Raw genomic sequence first — 21,992 nt, forward strand, 5'->3', positions numbered from 1 at the left:
TCACATCTTTTTTTTTTTTTTGGTCGCCGCTTACCGAGGCAGCGCAGCAAGCATGACTTGCTTCTGCTTTGCATTATTTTGAAAAGTTTTTCTAATGTTGTGTTACCATACATGAATCATTAGATGAGCTCTTTTTATTTTTTCTCTCCCTTTTCATCTCAACTTTTAAAATCCGATATCAGAAGGCTGGAATGGCTCTCTTGGCTCCTGGAAGTTGAAGGCAATTAGTTTCAGAAGATACTTTGCTTTCTTTGTATATATTTTTTTTCATTTCCAGTATCTGAATAGCAAAACACTATAAAACATTTCTCCTATTTAATCCATCCATCCACTCCATCCTTTTATTTCCTAGGCAGAACAAAGCACATCCATCTGCAGTACCTTTTAATCCAGATTCAAACGACATCGATCCAACCCCGTTGTCGTTTCTGCACATGGCTTTTTACAGCAGTTTCCGCATGGGCGAAGGACGGCTTAGCGCCTGGTCCAGCTGCAGCCCGCTATCAACAGAAGGCATCCAGCTGTTGCCCCTCAAGATGGAGGCCAGGTGCTGCATGTCCTGCAGGCCCATTCTTTGCTCGTGTAAACATACCTGCACCACATTGGGACTTGGAAAACGATGAAGACACCCGAAGACGCCATCAGCCTGCAAGTGAGTGCTTTGTCTGAACCAAGTTTCGCGTTTTCTTTGCTGATCTTTTGTCGGGGTTCAAGTCAGCCACCATGCTCAGCGCGGATGGAAAAGCTTTTGAGTTCACAACGGGGATCTCCGCCAAAAGTCGAGAAACGTCGTCACGTTTGCTCCAAAATCAACACGCGGTGGCACACGTGCAAGTTTGCGCGTTCCATTTTTCGCCATGTCGGCGTAAAAGTAAAACACGGGAGGAAGCCAAACAAGTGGCCGCGTATGAACACACGCGAAAACTCTTTGGGATTCTGACTCACGCTGGCGGCGCGCATGAAAAAGCCTCGGTGATTTACGGCACACGCAAGCTTCGCGCGTATGTCAAACCACTTCCCGACACTTCACCGCTTAACTGCGAGTGCGGCCGTCTCCAGAGTTATGGTCCTCTGGCGCTTCCGTTAATAGTCGCTTGGCTGCAGTCTGGTCGGAGGCGAGGAGCCTGCGGGAGAAGAGCCACCTGTGCGAGGCCGGTTGGATGCGTGCCAGAATACAAAACAGATTTGAAAGGCGGTACCTGCGAAGGCGTCACACTCCGGCGCAAAAGCACACAGAGGGAGGAGAATTCCCTGGCCACATGAAAGCGGGAGGCGCCGGGCAGCGTGCCAGGCAGGACTACCCGGAGACAAAAGAGAAGCACCTCTGCAGGGGTATGATGTTCACGTGGGGATCCAACGTGCTGACGGATCCTGAGCGGGAGTTTGGCCCATTCGCAGATGAACACATTTGCGCCTCCGAGCGCCGTCTCCAATTAATCTTCTCGACACTAGGCGCTCCCCCGAAGGCGGCGGATTTCTCGGCACCGGTCTAACTTGACTCGTGAGCCAGGCGCGCGTGGGCGTATACGCGGCTATATGAGAAGCGCACCCCCTGATGAGGCGATCAAATACGGACAGTCAACAGAACCTTTGACTTTGCGCCTGACTCCCTTGACCACACCGGCTTCATTTTTGTCGACGGCACATTCGTGAGAAGTGTCGCAAAATACCAGTCCAGGGTGTCAGCTGGGTCAGGCTCAGGACCAGAATGCAGGACCGTATAAAAAATTTTATGTTGGGGCTTCTCTTAGTTTTGGTTCTCCGCAGCACCCATCGGATCAGCGGCGATACGCTAATCTCATGTTTGTTAGCACATTTTCACGGGGGGAAAAAAAAACGCACCGTGTCACTCGGCTTCTGCACAAAGGAAGCCCGATCGTGGGATTAGCGCTTGGTTTCGCGGGTCGCCGTGACGGTCCACCGCTGCGCTCCGCCAGCCTTGCGCGATGCCCTAATGATGCTGTCGGAGCTCGGAGGGGCGGGGCTGAGCTAACGGGGGTTGCGGGGTAGAAAATGGAGCGGGGGGATTGGGGAAAGGGGGGTGTTACTTATCTGCACGGCTCCTCAGCATTTCTCTTAATTAAAACTCCTATCTGTGTCTTTGAAGTTCATAATGAGTGGGTTTTCTCGCGCGCAGCAACGGGGAGGAAAATAAGGCCAGAACGGATGTTATTCTATCCTCAAACACGTCGGATGTATGTTGCAGCATGTCGGAGGTTATTGTTGCCGCCTCTCTTATGCGGTTATTTGCATGAAAACAAGCTTGAGGAGCAAAAGGATGTAAGCAATGAGGCTGATAAAGAGGCGCTGCTGTTTTTTTGTTTTTTTTTTCTTCTTTCTCCCATTTGCAGCATGTGAATGGGTTTAATCTTATCACGGGCTGCTCCGCACAGCTTGCGCTGATCTCCCTCCTCGCCAAGCCCTCACTCTCGCTTTCACGGGCCCTTCAGATTACAGTCAAATATTACAGGCCGTGACCAATCTCCAATTAACCAAATGTTGTCGGGCTATAATATCACCCTTGGCTCTTTTCATGGGCTTCGGATCGGCTTTTTCTTCCAACCAGCGTGGATATTTTCTCCTCTCCGCGCGATGAAACGTCACTCTGCCGCTTAAAGCCGCCGTAGGATCCCGCCTGAGCTTAACCCAAATAAATCAGTCTTCCCGCGATACGTTCCGATTCAGACGAGAATTCATCGGGTTTCGGAAATTGTTTCCAATCAAGGAAATGACCGTCCCGGTTTTTGAAAGGCTGGCCGCTGAATTTGCTTATTTTTCTCTTTTGATGAGCTGATCTTTCCTGGTTTGCTTGATTTGCGCAGCGGTGGGTGGACCGTCAAGGACAGGAAGGCCCAAAAACTGAATTTGTATGTGTGCCTTGTTTTTGTCATCCAGTATTTTCACTTTGCTCTCGCTTCCGTAAGCTGTCGCCGTTTGACGGGGATATAATTAGCGGCTAAGCATTTTGAGTAGAGCACATGACAGAGAGCCGCCGCTGATTCCAATAATAACCAAAAACTCCGCCAACGTTTGTATTTCAAACCGAAGGACGCGTATCGGTACCTTTCTGCTTTTTTTAGCGTTCCCGTCAAGGCCGTCTTAAGTTGAAAGAAGACAACAACACTTTGTTTCAAGAGATGAATCGACGACCCGCGCAAACCTTTCTTTGCTCTGATCTCCGTTTGTTTTAAAACTGCCGTCTTGTTTCGGGAGGAATCACGACCTTTGCGTTCAGATGCGAAGCGCCAGACAACGGCGCGTGCATTCTCGGTGTTCTTCAAACGAACATCCGGGCGGCGTGTTTGGCAGCACCGGGGACGAATCGTTTCCGTCTTAGGCGGTGAGGAGTTCAACATGAAACTTGTGATTCAGACTAGGGTCAGAGTTTGTCTTTTTGCAAGAAACGCCTCGAGGTCTTAACTATCTATCAAGCGTTGCCGAATCGTCTTCACACGAGTTGTATTATCAAATGATTCAGTGTACGGTGTGCTGCACGATGGCTAACATCGCTAAGCTAACTCGGAATTAGCATCGTTTTCACGTTACCCACCTGTTGCAATCTCAAAATGATTGAAAATAACGAAGGGTGATGATTTAAACCCGGAACACGTTTGGCTCGACCTTCCGATGTATTTTTGGGATCTTATCATTCTGCTCCCCTTCAAAATATAATGTCTGCTCATGACCCCCGTTTGAAGCCCTAAACTAATGAAGTCAAGCTGAGAATAAAATCACACAAACTAAAGCAGAGCTGAAGTGCTTATCGGCGATCTGCAACCCGGGTTGCAGCCACTCGCTCTCAGATGTCTCGCTGCCTCCATTACGGGCGCACACACCCCGAGGCTGGAAATTTCCTTTTTGTGTCCACGGGCAGAATTGAGCCGAGCATCTTTTACTAAATGCATCTGCAAGGAGAACCAAGTCCCTCTTCAGGTCTAAAACCTTTGATCCTTAAGAGACCCCCACCTTCCTTTTTAGCCCTCGGCATGGCCGTAATTGAAGATCATTAACAATCCTCAATGCGACCCTCTCGACGAGCGTCTCCATAATGGAAACGGAAGTGTGTGACGGCGGCAGAAAATGGGAGCGAAGCGATGGAAGGAGCGAGGGACGTCTTCCAAATAGAAATTAAGTGTGAATATCCCGTCGGTGGCGCCGTCGCCCGTTAGCTAAAGGAGCTGAAACGAGCGAGATTACTGGCTTACAATTGTAGCGCCGTGCTGGTTTCTTTCTTTTTTCTTTTTTTTTTTTGTTTTGTTTCGCCGAAGAGGGGCGGCAAATGGTGGTGTGGGGAGGGGAGGGGTCGTGCGCGCACTTCAAAAGAATTTGTAACCAACCTAATTCATCTGGAGCGTAGGATGAGCTCGTAAGAAAGATGAAAGATGAAAGTGAGTTGGCATGGAAACAGAAAGCACATCAGCGCTCGCTGGCACACAAAAGGGCCGCCCGTGTTGCATGTTGCATTTCGGCGGGAAAGCATCCAAAGAGGCTTTAAGTGCTATCGTGACCTTACAAAACAAAATGAGCCAATTATGACTACTAACTAGGCGGCTCAATTTCCGCTTTCTTTCCTCGAGACCGTGCTTATCATGTCTTGTCTTTTTTTGCCATTTAATCTGGAGCATAGAATCGACATTTTTGCACGGGTGTTAGCAGTTAGCATGTTAGCTTCCCAGTTTTTAGGTTTTGGTTTCTTGCTGCGCTTGGATGGGTTTGCCCTGCGTAGTCCAGCTTCCTCCCACAAATGGTGTATTTGCTTTTTCACTATTTCCCCCCCCCCCCCAAACAATCCCATAAAGTCTATTCATCACTCTGTCTGCTCAACGTTCTCGCATTTCATCTTCTCGTGGAAGTGAGGGGAAGTATTAATTGGAAGGCAGCGTGAGGCCATATATCTCTTCCTCCATTTGATCTGGATGAGGGGAATTCCACACGTTGAGACTGTGCAGACCTCCAGCGCAGCTGTGTCGTCGCACTCCTGTACGAGCATGCGAGCGCATCAAGATACGCAGATGTGCTCCGAAACGTACATCCTTGTGGTGCAAATATTTTAGCAACAAAAAATAGATCCTTGCTGAAACAAAATAAAATTGACTAATGTGAAAAAAACTGAGGCGGTAAAATGTGCTAGCACGTCTAGCTAGCATTTCTGGCCTTCCAGGTGACAAGATTCATTGAAGATCCTAAAATGTCCATATTTGTCATTTCAAAGTTCGAATCCAACAACATCCAGATAGTCAGCGGCGCGTCCCTTGAAAGGCGCTTTACGGAAGTTATTACGAGCGCATCGCCATGACACCCGTGTTTACCTTGTCACGTAACCTCCCCGTTGGGAAGTCGTCGGCTCCCGTATCCCGCTGTGCTGCGATGACACAGCGGGCGTCTCGCCGTATCAAAGGCCTGCCGGTGACACGTTCACAGGGTGATCATGTAAAAAGATCAAATGTTCGTTTTTTTTTTTTTTTTCTCGCATCACAGAATGCAAAGTTAATTGAATGATGGTGAAAAGAGGAAGATAAGTGCATGTGACACTTGTGACAGGGACTCACTTCAGTAGAAAACCCTTCCCCCCCCCTTCTTTCTCTATTTTATTTTCATGAATTGTTCTGTTTCTTTTAAAGTTCCTCTGTCACTTTATAAATCATAGACATTTCCACTTTTATACTTAGCGCGGTACCCCGACTTACAAGTTGAATTTGTTCTGTGACCAGATTTGTAATTCAAATCATTCGTATCTCAAATACGCTTTCCCTATTGAAATGAATTGAAACACCGTTAATCCGTTCCAACACCTTAGGAAAAAAAAACACACCACTCATCCACAACCAACAATAATGGGTTGATTGCATCTGATGACTCTATCTATCCTGCTCGCTAACCTGCTGTTTCATCATGACAACGATAAGCACGGGCTTGACCCGGTGAAACCTCAAAAGTCAAACCTCCCCGGGTGGTGAGGGGGCAAATCCCACCACTTCTTTTAAGAGTGTGTGAAGAGGACTCCAGTGGATTATTTTGATCCCCGGAGTCAGAAAAGGAGGATCCGCCGTCACTGCGATTGGTCTGTATGTCAGGGCGTCCTCACACTTTGACATTTGAACTGTGCGGGACTTCCTTGAAATGAGAACTCCCTCTCCAGACCTGTTGAGGGAGCCCTAGAGCAAGAAACGCCAACCGCAGTCAACGGAACAGCACAAAGTTGCAAGCTTGAAACACTGCGGCTATCAAACAAAATAGTACAAACGTTCGCCTCGGCGATCAAACTCGTCGGGTGTGAATGCGGAAGGGAGAGCAGCCGGCGCATGTTGAAAGGCACGGCGGCTCTTTAATGTGGCTCCAAGCTCGCCAGTCCGGGGGCCCTAATGAGCTGATGTGGAGCTGTGCCGCTCGCTCGCCTACACGTCGACGGCTCTCCCGCTGCCATTAAGGAGATGCCCCCCCCCCCCTTCCAAAAAGAATACACACAAACCTCAAAGACTGGCATGTGTCCCCCTAGATCGGTTAAAATGTACGCCTTTGTTTGCCAAAAGACTCCACCCGGCTGTTAGCGATGGATATGGCACCGCTGACCAAGACTTTTCTTTTTTTTTTGCTTCTTCTTCTGAAGCCGCAAGATGCTGCCCAACTTCTATCTAAGTAGGAAAGTCGTACTCTTCTTTTTAATGGTGGTGTTGAAAGATGACAGTAAAAAAGTCAAACACGCGCGCGCTCCAAATTAGCGCTTGCATTTAATAATCAGGATGACGCATCTCACATCAAAGCGGGCCTGTGTCAAGAATTCCAGCATGGGCAAATATTGGTAATTTGTCAGGAGCGGGCTGCAAATGTGACAGTGGCACACGAGCCAATGAACAGGATGACTAATCCCCCCGACACCATCAAAGCGCTCAGCCCATGACAGCGCAGCGTGCAGAAACCTCCCGGTTGACGAGATGGAAAAGGCCACCCAAAATGGGCCCGAGTTACAATATATACAACCCAGGTTTTCTCATGATACATTGCGTTCCTTCAAGTAAGCGAAGACGGGTTCGGAAAATGTTTCGGCGTCCTCCTGAGTTTTGTTACCGGCCCGTCGGTAGAGAATCGCCGCTGGCGCTCTGCCCGTAGCTCCCTGGCGTGCTCAACACGGCCGCTTCTGATCTGCAGCCAGGTCCGCCGGCCCACCTCACGGCCCAACCTTGGCCGTCGTCGCACTCCCCCCCCCCCCCCCCCCCCTTGACCCAATGCCCGTTCCGCCTCCCCTGGCGGCCACGGCCGTGTCTCGGCTGCCAAATGTTTACACAAACAGAGGCGGACGCCATGTTTTTTGTTGAGGAGATGGACGTGCAATTAACCTCGGACTGACTCGTGGAGAGGAAGGGAAATGCGAAATCTTTGCGACGCTCTAGTTGGGGGGGGGGGGGGGGGGGGGGCTAAACTCATGGATTAACCTTTTGCGGCTCATTGGCTTGTCACTGGGCCCAATCTCTAAACCAGTAAGAGCTGAGAGAAAATATATTTCTATTTTTGAGCCGCCCCAAAATAATCACAAAGAGACCGTCCTTGTCGAGACCTTTGTGACGGACCGAGCCGACTACCCGCGTCAATAAATAATTTTCGTTTCAAAGCTGACCGGTTGCACGTCGGCAATTACAGGAAACCCTCAGCGGCCATTCACATGCAAATTTGACCAAAGCCCGACTGCTTTGTTTCAGGTGCCGCTCGTTTTGTCATGCTCACCGGGCCAGCCCTCCTTGTTCGGGTTTGAGCGAAAGGTGTCGTAATAATTTGGCTGTTTTTATTTTCGGCGCATACAGCTCGATTTATTTATGGAGATTAAAACATAAAAACATTTTGAGCGTAATTTATATTTAAATATTTTCTATTTATTTGAAATATTTTCCTCTAATTTGGATACATTGAAAGACATTTTAGCAACATTGATACATTTTGCGTGATATTTGGTTGAAATTTTAAAACCAATACTCGCCACCAAATAATGAGCTTGTTACTACGTTATGTTTTTTTCGTCTCGAAATAAAAACGTGCCGCGTCGTCGTCAGCGGGCGCTCCCTTTCAACTCCCCTCGCGCCATCTTTCTTTCTTTGTTTGCATTACGCAATAGGCTGTAACGCTGTTGCCTCATTGTCACCATGAATTACGTTCGGGCACCGTGACTTCTCCAAACGCCCCACCCCTCCCCTCTCCGGCGAAACAAGCTGCGACTTCCTCGCTTCCCCGAGCCGCGGCGGCCATCTTTTAATTATTTCATGCCCCTTGGTTCTGGGGGCGCGGGACGAGCTGCGGGAGAATGACGATGACTGACAGCCGGCACCCATCCCACAGGAACTCATTAGGCTTTCCCCGAGTAAAAAGCTGGTGGGCACGCCGCTCTCGCTCCTCGCCTCTTAGTCCTTCCTTCGCTGGAGTTTGGAAAAAGCAAAGCAACTCAACTCCACTGGCTGAATTTACTGCGCTCTTATCTCGTCTGATCATAGGATCGCTTCAGAAATATTCTTTCATTTCAACTTTCTTTTTGCTCATCTGTGACTCTTTTGCACATTTTTTTTTTTTTTTTTCCGGGGGTTTTAGAGCTTTCTCCCTCATGGTGTTTGTCTCCTCGGTCTTCTTTTTGCTCCCGCTTCTTCCCGCTGGGGTGATACAAGGCGGTGCTAAGGGTTCTGAGGAGCCCTTGAAGTGTCGGCAGCCTCAGAGAGCACTTTAAAGGACCATTTCATCATGTTCGCCGAGAAGTGCTTCTTAGGAGCGGGCTCCCAACATGACGTGTGAATCCAGCGCAAACTCCCTTTAAAGTTTTGCTTTCATTCCAATTTTTTTTGTTTTTTTAACGTTAGTGACGGACAGTAAAAGTACCGTATTTCTCGGACGACGCTGTTCACCGTTTTTTTTTAAAGTGCAATCTTTTTGTATATAGGGAGCACCGGGTTATAAATGTATTCCATTTAATAATTTATTATACTTTAAGGGAAGCGAACCGGGACAGCAAATGAGTCCAACTTTATTCAACTTCATTACCGCCCACCCCTGAAACTTTCGTAGCTTCAAAAGTTTTTTTTTTTGTTCACACATCACCAACTAGTGGCCCGGCATGCATATTACAACCTACTTTGCTTTTGCAGCTCTTTGCAAATAATGGATCCACCTCATTTCCCCCTCCGTCCTTGCACCTCTTATGGATCTTCTCTCCCTCCTTGAAAGCGTCCTTCTCCCTCCCTTCCTCCCTCTCCTCCCTCCTCCTGCCTCACTCGACCCATCTGGGCTGTCTGCCGGAGTGGAGAACGTCGGTCCCTGTCAGGGGAGCTCAGTGGGGCCCTGCCGAAGACACAAAGGGCGGATTAACGCAGCTGCCAGTCAGACTAAGACCCGCGCACAACAGCTCTTCTGGAGTCTATAGCGGTGTCCTCAGCCCTCGCGCCCGGGCTCCGTCACAAAGGGACATCATTAGCTCCAACACAAAGAAGCCGGCCGTCTTAAGCAACATCGCAATCAGTACGCCACAAATAGCGTGATTAGCCCAGATGATATGCATGTGTAATGTATGCTAAGAAAATGTCATCTGCTCAAAACCGGAGATACGCGGCATACGGATGAGACCTTGGCTTTTCTCAGCAATGCCGTTTCAGAATCAATCACTCTCTTTTTGGGCTTTGTCGAAACCATACGCTTGTTAACGTTCAATCGATTTTGACAGGTCAGGTAAATATAAAGAAAAATTGTTATTTAAATCCACGATACATACTTTGTTTGACGAACGGCTCTTTATTTCCGCCACGGCTGTGCAGGGAAAAAGGTGACCTCAGTGCAATTTGGCAATACGGACATTTCATAAGGTAATAGGCCTTCACTGGACGGAGATGAAAACACAGACTTTACCCAGGGGCGCCGTGTTCGTGAGCATCAGTCCGAGTCGACGCCAAGGCAACTCGGTGGGAGCAGTGAAACCAAAAGAGGGCGAATGACATTAACAGCGGTGGAAGTCACAAACAGGAGGAGAGAACGGAAAGAAAATCAAATAAAAGCAACAGGCTTTGGAAGGTCAACGAAACCAAAGTCTTCCTGGTTCATTTTATTCAAACGCCGCAAGGACGTTTGGTACACGAGTGAATGTTTACTGAACATTCCACTATTGTCACATGGCTTGAAGGTGTGCCGGTACTCGAGGACATCCTTGCGTGACAAAAACTTTGTGAAGTACGTGGCGAGAAAGATTTAAGCGTCACCGGACTTCCCTTTGAGAAACAGAATCATTTTTATTGGCTAGATATTTAAAAAAAAAAAAACAGGTCATGTCTCTGTGAAATCCCGCTATGGAATTATTAGTCGACTTTATGGCAAGAAGGAAAAATCGATTGGGATGTCTGCAGGTTTGCGTGTGTGTAGTTCGGAAAGTGCTGGTAAGCACCATGTGGAGGCTCTAAGAGAATTTTGGATGAATGTTGAAAACAAGATACAACTGTGAACTCATTCATTGCTTTTGACATCTTGCCCATGGGCGGCGCTAGAATCTATTTTGCCCTTTTGGGGGCGGGGGCGGGGGGGGGGGGGGCATGGGGAGGGCAGAAATATCCGCAAAACAAGATTTTTACCAAACCAAAAAATTCTTCAGAAAACGCTTATAAAGATTCCTTGGTTCTCCACAGTGGACGGGGAGAAATGTGGGGTGGAAAAAAATCCTGGAAAAATCTGTAAATCTCCAAAAAGTCAGCTATCTACCCTGGCCCTAAACGTACGACTTTTAGAGGTGGGGTACACCTTGACCTGTTCACCAGTCCGGTTCCGGGTTTTAGTAGACAAACAACCACAGACACCTGTGAACTGAGGATAAAACCCTGAACCGGAGGATCATGAGGCAGACCTTCTAACCACTACCTCCACCTCGCTGCCTTATACACAAATCTAATAAGATTCTCATGTAAGGAATCCAAACAATGACATAATGGGATCCCACAGCCAGAAGTAACATGACTTTCTATCTGATAACACACACACACACACCGAGAGTCAAAGCAGTCTAGGTGATGTTTATTGTTTAGCCCTGCATGTTGATGTGATGAGACAACCAGGCTGATAAGAGCAGGCCAGAGGTAGCGGCGCTCCGCGTTTGATCTGGTCCACAGACGCGGGAGCGGGGTCAGCGAGGTGCGGCGTGTGCTTGATTAGTAACTGGATGAGGGAGTGGGTAGAGCGTCGGGGCAGGGGGGGGTTCAACTCTGACCCATGACCCCGACACAGCGGGCCCTGACGCAACGCTCGGTGCTTTCTCCAATAACGCAGTGGGATGAAAGGAGCGGCGGTGCGTGTGTGCTCGCAAGACTGGCCCACTTCCCTTTTGGACTTGAACAATGCAACACAAACAGCGCGCAGTGGAGAAACTGGCCCGGACTCATTCGGCGCAGTCATGCCGGGCCACAATAAACAAAGCGTGTTGTGCCACTCTGAAGGGATCGATTACAGTGTACACTTTTTTTCCTTGGTCGTTGTTCTTCTTTGGCCAAATAAAGCACCATTTTCAAGGCTTTCTGGTAGACCTCCAAAATCTAGGCTGGGTGGGTAGCACCCCCGTTGGATTTTTGTCCCTAAAGCCAGTTTGGCATAGCAACATGAAATTCAGGAGCCATGTCTGTCACGAGGAGCCAATTTGGCATAGCAACGTGAAATTTAGGAGCCATGTGTATCACGAGGAGACCCACGAAAAAGTTTCAATAATCCATGCCTGGAAAGTGAAGCAGTAGTTCCAGGAAACCTTTTGAAAAAAAAAAGGAATATTTCTTTGAGATTTTATCTGATTTGTAATCAAAGACTTTTTGGACGACCTCCAAAATTCGAGGTTGGTACATGTCCTGGATTTCGGTTAGCAAAACCAAATTTAGTAGAAATGGCTATTATCAGTAAACCCACCAAAATTTAAGTCTGACGTTTTGATTTCCGGGTATCCTTCAAAAAGAACCTTTTGTAGAAGCTTGATCTGTTCTCTGACAAATTTCAAAACTTTCCACCAGACCTCTCAAATTCAGTCGCCTGGATTTGACCAAATTTTTGGTGGACCTTTAAAATGTATCATTTTCGCAACAAATCCTCGACAAAAAATATCAAATCCTTTCCTGGCGGAAACTCAACTCCTGTTACCGTGATGGCCTTCAAACTCGATACCAGCCAGTTTGGTGTCACCCCGTTCATACGTCCAACTTTGAACTTTGCTAAGGTGCGTATTGACGGCCTGCGGCATCCCCACCCAAACGCCAGCATTTCCGTCGAGATCATTTCATTTTAATAATAGTGTGGTTGCGCGTGCGCCGTCGTAAATCAGCAGATCATACGTCTGCCTTCCTTCGCCGCACCCCCAGGACACTTTCCTCCCCTTCATGAAGCCGCCTACCAATCCCAGCACGATAATCACTCACCTCGGTCGGACCTCCTCCGAGGAGTTACGAGTTGCACTTTTTTTTTTTGCTTGATAAAATGGTGTCTCATTGCACTTTTAATTGCTAGCTCTTTTCATCCTAATTTGACGTTTGTTTCCCGTCCCGGCGCAGGGTTGTGATTTTCACATCAAGGTAGCTGAGACGGATGACGAGCAGGTGGTGGGATGAAGTCGCGTGAGGGATTTAACCTGTGAGCCCAAACCGGTAAGTGACGTAGCTACGTAGCGCCAGCGCCAGCAGCGGGGCGCCCAACTCCCGACAATTAGCGGGATTTCTCGTTTGAAGTGTTTTGTGCGGTCGTGAAAATAGAGCAAATTAAAGATGAGACAATAATAGACAACCTCGACTCTGTGTTGTTGCACCAAAGAGAATTTTGCAACAATCATGTCCAATTTGAAACAAATCCTAACTATGTTGAGAAAAGAAGTGAAGATGTGATATGCTCGCACATCTTTTCACTGGAGTCCATTTTCACGTGTCTTTTCCGATATTCCCTCCTTTTTGTTTTGTTCTTTTCTCGATTGTCTTCATTTGAATTGCAGTTTATTGTTTCTTTTTGCGCTTTCCAATTTGTCTTTATTTTTCCCCACTTTGTTCTCCCCATTTCAATTTCTTAAAGGGACAGTGTGTTTAGATTTTTCTGTGTTTGTTCGTTTTAAGTATTAATTTCAATACTATGCAAAAAATCACGTAATACAAGGTACATTTTTTAAAATATAATCAGGGCCTAGTAATCTCAAATTATATTGCATGGAGGTCGCACCTCCTCTTACAAGAAGGCTGACATGTTGCACCGCCATTTTAATTGTACGGATACCCCAAGGAGGCAAACTTCATCACTTGAAGGAATACTAAAAATCCCATATGACCTTTTTCTTGCACCTCTCTTGGCAGTAGGCTTGCAAATTTGCATTCTATTAGTTCACAGCATGTAAGTTTTACACACTGAACCTTTAAGGGGGAAAAAACAATCTAAAAGCCTCAAAATGAAGACAAAATGTGGAAAGTTTATGCAACAAATTTGTGGCAAATCACAGCAGACTATCAGATGTCATTTTTGGTTGTGCAAAATAAACTGGACCATTGATGTGGCAAAAAAAAAAAAAAACGACTTCACCAAAAAATAAGAACACAGTGTCGACCATTTCACACAGCATGTAACTGTATTGCGTTCTTTAATACTGCAAGACCAAATTATGCTGATGTTAAATTATGCCCTTTGTGTGTGTGTGTGTGTCGATCGTATATACACTTTGCCTTAATGTACGTACCGTGCAAAATGTCGTTTGTGTGAATTGAGAGAAAAGTGAATTGAGGTCACAACGCAGCAGGAATGCTTCCTTTTCATGTGCCATCCAGCGGGGTCACTCTTATGAACTCATTAGCGGAGAAATGCTAATGCAGCTCCCCGTACTTACTTAATCTCCTCCTCTTTTCTTCGTTTTTATTCCCGTCCAATTAGATCGGAAGGTTCCGGGCGTCCGTGCCAACGCCGAGGTGTTTAGTTTTGTGTTTTCCAAGGTGTTGCCTCGTCTCAATTACACAGCGGACGAAAGGCGCTGTCTGTATCCGGGCAGCTTGGCCGTGGATGCAAATGAGCTCGGGCGCTCCCGTTATCGTTTTAGCATCGGTTCTCAAACCTTTTGCACCTAGTTGCACCTCGGAAACGATAATGACATGAAAATACAGGAAGTCGGAAATGAGGACCATTTTATATACTTTGGTTCCGTTAATAACACATAAATTGAGAAGTACAAAACATGTTTATTTTTTTTAAATACAACTGAACTGTAGATATTTATTTCGTTATTTTCGTTTGTTTTAACTTACCATATAGAATACAAAATACTGAGGATGGCTGTGAAATATTACTTTTGTCCACTGGGGGTTGCCACCATTACATTCTACTCTGTAGTATCTGCGACGTTAAATGACAAAACTAGGAAATCAAATAAGGTGTGAATCTGCTGTATTTTGGGGCCTTCGGTTGTCTTTGTGTGTGTGTGTGTGTGTGTGTGACAGAATATACCTTTTTACGTGCCCAAATATTTTTTTGTGGCAGAATGGGCCCTGCAGGCCTGTATCTTAATAGGCCACAAATCCACCATGTCCCCAAATAAAAACCACATCCAAGGTATGAAATAAATAAAGAAAGAAATATATTTATTTATATATATGTGTATATATATATATATATACACATATATATAAATTTAAATACATAAATATAGAATATATGTTTCGGTTGGGAAGGTTTTAGGGGCTTGGTAGTGGTGTGTGGGGGGGGGGGGTGCAGTTGTGAACAAGGCAGCTAATTAAATTAAAGAGTTACAATAATGAGGCAGAACACGCATCATCTTTTTTCAGTGGCTGAAAACAAGACGAAATCTTAAATATTTTCTCTTTTTTCTTCTTCTGAAAGCTCGGTTGTGGGGCTCTAATTAACTCTTATAAAAGTGCGCGTGTGTGTGTGTGTGTGTGTGTGTGTGTGTGTGTGTCTGTGCTCTTTCCGCTATACTCTGGAATGCTGCCAGTCCCAGCTCTTTTCCACGCGCGCCTTCCAAAACCCCAAAAGCCTTTGATCTTATTTTTTTTCACCGCCTCCCCCCCACTAATGTCTCTCTCTCTCGCTCTCTCGCTCTCTCGCTCTCTCGCTCTCTCGCTCTCTCGCTCTCTCGCTCTCTCGCTCTCTCTTTTTCTCTCTCTCTGTCGCTCTGTCGCTCTCTCTTTTTCTCTCTCTCTGTCGCTCTCTCTGTCGCTCTCTCTGTCTCTCTCTCTCTCTCTCTCCCTCTCTCTCTCCCCCCGACTCTCTCCCTCACTTGTTCTCTCCCTCACTTGCTACTCAGCTGCTGGAAATGTTGGCCGAGCTCCACACTCGGACCAAATTTAGTCATACAAAGGGGAGGGGGGACGTGGGGGGTGTCAGGGGGGGAGTCGGGAGAGGAAGGGGGGTGAGGAAGCGGGTCGGGACGAGGGGATGGAGGGGGGGGGGAGGCTACAGGGATGAAAGAGCCAGCCGCTGCCAGATCAAAGGCAGCCGCAGCTCCGCCCCCACTAACCCCCCCCCCTCCACACACCACCACCCTCTTCCTTCTCACCCCTCTCCCTCGCTCCTCCTCACCCTTCCTCCCTCGCTGCACTTTATAAAGTTGAGTCGGCACAGAATGACTGGGATTCTCACGCATGCCACAAACCCTGCAACATGTAAAGAAGTACGCCCCCCAAAACTATGAAGACATTTTTGGTTCGCGAATTTCTGAAATGTCCACTAGCCAGCAGTTTTTTTAGGGTCCAAAAACTCATGCTGGGGCCCCCCATCCCTATGTTTGGACAACCCAGATTAAAATGAAGCAAAACAAATACAATGAGTTGTTGTTGTTGGATCCAAATCTTAACCCGACAATCTTAACATTGCTGGGCAAAAAAAAAAAACATGTTTTAAATAAAATGGACTGACCCATTACTTGGGTCAATTCGACCCAACTTTTTGGGGGTTTTCCAAAAATATTATGTCAAACGAACTAATTGTGATTATCTTTGTCTCTGCAGTTTTCAGATAGCAAAATCAAATAACTTAAAAAATAAAATCAAAAATGTACATTGACCAAAATCGGAGGAAAAGTTTTGGTGAGAACAATTATCTTAAACTCCTTGCCGTTTAAAAAAAAAAAGATAATAAAATCAAATCCCTCCTGCAAAATGGCCAAAATAAAGTCAGCCCAGCGTTGTCAGTGGCTCAACTTTAACTCGGGCCTTGGAGGTCTTTCCAGGAATGGTGGAAAACGGAGCCCCTCCACCACTGGCAGCACCAGCACGCGGGCTGGGCTTCCTTTGAGCAGTGGCTCCACGCGTGGGCTTGTGTGCGCGCGGCCCATTTGTTTGGGAGAACTAAAGTGGGAGTGTCAATCAGTGCTGACTGGAGAGGAGGAGGAGGAGGAGGAGGCGAAAGGAGGAGGCAAAAAGAGGAGGGAGCAGCTTCATTACCAACACACGCTCACACACACCGGTTACATTACACCGTGGAAACGCTGCGGGAGCGCCGGGAAAGTCTTCTCCGCGGAGCGTGTGCCTTTTGGGTTGAACATCACCTTTCTTTTGCCTTTCTCAAGGACTTTGGATGCGCACATCCGAACATTCTTTCTCCACTTCTCCCCCCCCCCGGGACCCACTTAGGACTATCACATGCATTTTTTTCCCCATTTTGCTGTGGATAAATCATCTTTGAGTGAAAAGTCCTGATCGGTGGACGTTTGTGTCCTTTTGTTTCCCCTCTGCAGGGGGTCAACAACTTGGCTCCTTCCACTGGGAGTTGCTCTACCTTTATTTTTTTTCCCCCCCACAACATTTTTGGGGTGTCTTTTTTGTCAGGGAGGCGGGGATTGTGGGTGCAAAAAGAGGCGAGACGACATGCCTCAGTTGTCAGGCGGCGGCGGCGGGGACCCGGAGCTGTGCGCCACGGACGAAATGATCCCGTTCAAGGACGAGGGGGAGCCGCACAAGGAGCAGATCTTCGCCGAGCTCAGCCACTCGGAGGAGGAGGGAGACCTGGCCGACATCAAGTCGTCGCTGGTCAACGAGTCTGAGGGAAGCCCCAACAGCAACGGCCACGATGTGAGTCACTTGCTCGAAAAATGAAAAGAAATAAAGTGAGGTCACCACCTCTGTTTCATTCGTGCAAAAATTTATTCCAGTTATTCCAATCAGGGGTCAAGTCCTCCAAGGCCCATACTAAATTTACAATCAGTAAAAAATATTCTGCATTGTACATTCTATTTCGACTTTTTTGTTAGTAGCAATTGCATTTTGCACAGGGGACCGAATTAAATGCTCTCTCAGGGCTGCTATATGGCCCACGGGCCCTAAGTTGGACACCACATGAATCCATTTATTTAGCTTGAAACTTTTTTTTTTTTTAATACATATTAGCTATTGATTGTTTTCCTCTATTGAGGCCTTGCAAGGTGTCAGCCAATATGGGAGATCAAATGCTATTTTTGGGTCGGAATAATATTTATGTAAAAAAAAAAAGACTGATTCTAAACTTGTATCAAAAAGCATTGCACCTTTTACTATAATACAGTGAATGGATAGTCACTTAATATGATGTTACAAATATCAAAGCATTTTTATTATGCATAATGAGCAGGTGTAAATCTCAGATGTTCGATGTTATTGTCAGAACGTCTCGTCGTTTAATCTGGGAAATGTGCTGCAGGGTCGAATGTCACATCATTGCAAATTTAAATTGCATCGGTGATGACAAGAATACATGTAACAAGGCTTTTAGACCTTTTTGTTTTGTGTTATTCTCAATATGTGCATTTCTAATGAACATTTGCAGTGTGAAAAGGAGTTGGAATATTTTTCAAATGATTTATAGTATTTTCTTAATATTTTTAGTCAACGTACAATATTCCTTCCATTTCAAACAAAATGCATGAATTTATCGTGAACCCTTTTCTAAATATTTGCAGCATTTCTTATTCTATCGAACGAATTCAATTGGGAACATTTTCATTTTAAACTGTATTTGCAGTTTAAAGACGATCCCAATATTTGTAGTATGTTTTCTAATATTTATGCTATTATTCCCTAAATATTCACAGTATTTGTTCTAAATATATGTTGATTTTTTTTCTAAATATTTGCAGTTTTATTTAAAAATTATTACAAATGTTTAATTCTTGTACAGCTTATTAACTCACCATCACAAAGGATCAAGCTTCTTTGCGCACACACACACACACACACACACACACACACACGCACACACACACACACACGCACACACACACACACACAGGTTGCAGTAGGAATTAACAAAAATGAGCAAGTTATTGAGATGCTCTGTCATTATGTTGATGTTAATGAAATTTGGGGACCCCTGTTCGGACTGAGACTGCGAAATATTCCGAGACGTGAGGCTGACGTGAACTGAATGTTAATTAGGATGCACGAGAGTTTCCCCCTCGCACAGCTGGAAGCCATCCTGAAGAGTTTGTGTGTGTGTGTGTGTGTGTGTGTGTTAGCTCTTCTCCTCAACTCTAACAGAAACTGGGTGAGTGGAATGCATTTTTGGGTAGCAAAAAAAAAAAAGATTTCAATTTGTGAAAGAAAAAAAAAAAAAACCCCGCTGACAGCCTAAATAGACCTAAGATTGGCGGCTGGAATGAAAACGAGTGAACTCATAGGAAAACAAGTTAATTTGTAAAGCCCCTCAAGGCCATGGCGCCTTAATTAAGTGGGAGAGACGCTTGTCTGAAAATGTGTGTGTGTGTGTATGTGTGTGTGCGCCATGTTGTCAAGCAAAAAAAAAAGAAAAAAAAAATCATCCCAGGCCTTGTTATTGTGCGGTCTTCTGACCACATCAGTAGCTCCGAGTGTCTAACAGAATCTGAAGGCCCTCCCAATCGATTCACCGCCATTCAATTTCTCCCTCCTCTTTTCCTTTTTTTTTTTTGCCTTCTCTTTCACACAGGCGGCAAGACAGTCCCAAGACTCGTATCACGAAAAGCACAGAGAGCATCCCGACGATGGTGAGTGACGCAAAAAGATTCCTTTCCCCTTCATGTGCCAGGAATGGGAGAAATGTTTTTGAATGCTGCTTAATGCGAGGCCTTTCCACAACAATCACATGAGATCGAAAACATTTTGGATCTTCAGTTTGTTGCTATTTTAAGGCACAATTACAACCCTCAAAACTCAAATCAACAAGAGAAATCCCCCGTTGATCCAAAATTAGGTGGACATACAAGGACACAAAAAAGACCCATGACTGAAATTAAACAGTTGGCTTCAAAGTTGCTTGTAGCTTTCATTATTTGTTTCATTCACATTTTGACATTCACCATCATGCGAGTGAATAAAATCAAACGCAGTGGCAAAAAAATGAAGTCACAGTTGTGATAAATTGTTGTGTGGGAAATAAAATGTCTGTGGAAGTCGTTGGCTGATTGTCAAAACAATACAAGTGTAAAAATAATTTTTGAGAATAATTGTTCTCATACAGATAAGAAGCATGTTGTTTGTTGTTGCAGTTGAGTGGCAGTCAATTTATATGCTAGCCCAACAGCCTTGCTAATCCCGTCGTAAACTAACAGAAATACTCATTTAGCTGATGTCAACTGAAAAATCCATCTTAATTGGATGTGTTTTGGGATTAGTTTTTGAACGACGTGCTGGCGGGCTGTGTAAAACTACGGAGCAAAGATCTGAATCCAGAACCCCAACACTGTGAAGCGGACATGCTAACCGCTAGCTAGCAAACTTTTCAGCTCATACTTTTCTGAAATCATCATGGTCCGCCAAAGTTTTTTTGGTCCCGTCTCCATATTTAGATCAATCCCGCTGGCACCCGTCACGCGTTCGCCGCAATAAACGCGGCGTCGAGGGGGTCACACGCGGGCGCCGCTCGGGGCCCTCGCGAGCCTATTTTGGAGGGACCTCCGTTTGACGCGTCATCGGCGGGGCCTCTGAGGCGGAGTGTGCCTCTTCTTTGTTCGCCCCACCCCATCCCTTCTCTCAAACCAAACACTGGCTTTCTTCAAAACAAGATTCATGTTGCTGTCGGGCTAAATACCACAACCCCCCCTTCGGAACCCCCCCCCCCACACCCGCCCCTGGCTTTCTTACAGAGTTGAGTGGCGAGTGGCGCTGAATTGAGTCCTCTTGTATTCTCCTCCTCCTATTCTTGTCGTCGGGTCATAGAGGAACAGTTGGGGCGTCTCCTGTTTTGACACACTCTGTATGTTCTTCTAATTGGTGCTAATTGGCACAGAGGGGCTCCATTGTTCCTGCACATAATACAATTTAGTCAGAGTCCATCGCGAGGCCGCCGACAAAAAGCCGGGGCGAAATGGACTGCGGGTTAAAGCGATATTATTATTCGGTGTGATTTATTGACAGAGGTCGGTTGTAGCATATTAACATGACTCATTTTTTGAATCGTACTGATGACTGATAGTTATGATAAACATTCACGACGGAAAAATGCCCTACAAATATGAAAAACAAAACACTGGGATTTAGGGAAGAAAAAAAAATCTGTGAACGTGCGACTCCGCAACTGTCGAACCAATCTTACTGTGTACTGTACTGTCTTGTATCAAATTGACAAATTTGTGTTGTTGTTGTTTTTTGCCAGTGAAACATCAAGACTTGTACAGCAAAGGCCACGGGTACCCGAGCTACCCTAGCTACATCATGATGGGCAATATGAACGACTCCTACATGAGCAATGGCTCCCTCTCGCCGCCCATGGCCAGAACGGTCAGTACCAACTTGAATATATATTCCATATGCATCTTAATCAATTAAAATATCATGGAAAATGTAATTTGTTTTGTTAGGCTCCCTCTAGTGGTAGAATACGCAATCACCTTAATAATTAAATGTTTTCCTCATACTCTGCATAATATTTCAATGGCTTTTTTTAACCAGCACAGTACTTCTGTTAAGTACAGTTTAATTATATTTAAGGACATTTTTTTTTTTTTTAAATAGAATTTGTTTCATTGAAGCCCAACATTAATGTTCAAACTGTACAATTTTACACCAAGTAAGAATAATATTAGACTATGAATAAGCGTAATAAGCTTGTGTTGCGTGCACGGGAAATGTTTCCGTACGTAACCTTACATTAATGAAATACGAAAACACTGCTCATCTTATTTCTTTAACACTTTCAAAAGTCTTAGTCGGCATAAAAACAATACACGCTGTGCCGTAACTGCGAGACAATTGCCACTCATTCTTTTGGCATAAGTGTCACAACAAAAGTCATCCCCGTCCGCCTTCCTCCGTAATGGCCTAAATCTCAAACCAGCTGCAGATTGGAAATCGGCGGCTTCCTGCGTCCCCTCGCAGCTGTCCACTCTAATGTTGTTACGTCCACGCGCGTCTCCAAATACTACCCGGGTCGACTGGCTGCCTCTCGGCACGTTATATTACGATATCACACAATGACTTCTTGAAAGTTTCTTCACTCTTCATATATTATTTTACATTTTATCGCTCAAGAGGCTAATCGTTGCTGCTGCGTGTAATGGTGTCACGTTGAGATTTCGTTGTCTTGCTTTGGATTTGGATGTTGCTTACGATAATTAGTTGTAGTTTGCGCAGCGGTGAAAGAATGTTGTTTGGACAATGAATGAATGAAGGAATTTTTCTTCTTCAGACCATAAAGTAGTTAGTTGGAATCAACAGCGCCTCTGCTGGTAGGAGTTGAACAGTGCGCTCTATTGCATTAATATGCCATCATTTATTTGGTGTTCGGTTTCAAAAATGGGAGAGAAAAAACCTGCAGCCACACGCCATCTGAATTCTTTATGTCTCCGATCACATGGAAGCGCTTGAGGAGGTCGGCTTGGAGAGCCACCAGAGGAAATTACCTTTCCCAGCAGACTTACTGCATGAGGCCCAGCCGAGGTGTGCTCACTGCCAATTTTTTATTTTTTTTAAAGCCTTTTGTTGTTTTCATTTACCGCATTCCCTCTTCTGCCCCGAATCTTCCTCTCTTGGAGCCGTCTTGAATAAAACAGAAGTCATTCTTAACGCCTTTGTCTCACCCGA

At 45.8% G+C, this 21,992-nt stretch overlaps 1 protein-coding gene across 3 annotated transcripts in view; it reads left to right on the forward strand.

Annotated features, from left to right (window-relative positions):
• The first annotated feature begins 452 nt into the window (after window positions 1–452).
• Window positions 453–21,992, forward strand: part of lef1 (lymphoid enhancer-binding factor 1) — a 46,664-nt gene continuing 25,124 nt past the window's right edge. For 2 of the 3 annotated variants that reach the window (XM_061273369.1, XM_061273370.1), the window contains exons 1-5: window positions 453–652; window positions 12,534–12,626; window positions 16,700–17,033; window positions 18,901–18,958; window positions 20,566–20,690. In XM_061273369.1, coding sequence (XP_061129353.1) covers window positions 16,830–17,033; window positions 18,901–18,958; window positions 20,566–20,690 — 387 coding nt within the window. In that variant the 5' untranslated portion in view covers window positions 453–652; window positions 12,534–12,626; window positions 16,700–16,829. Of the gene's footprint in view, window positions 653–12,533; window positions 12,627–16,661; window positions 17,034–18,900; window positions 18,959–20,565; window positions 20,691–21,992 lie in introns of those variants that run through there. The other variant, XM_061273371.1, reaches the window with a different exon arrangement.

The sequence above is a fragment of the Syngnathus typhle genome, linkage group LG3, assembly GCF_033458585.1.
Source record: "Syngnathus typhle isolate RoL2023-S1 ecotype Sweden linkage group LG3, RoL_Styp_1.0, whole genome shotgun sequence".
Classification (NCBI taxonomy): Eukaryota; Metazoa; Chordata; class Actinopteri; order Syngnathiformes; family Syngnathidae; genus Syngnathus; species Syngnathus typhle.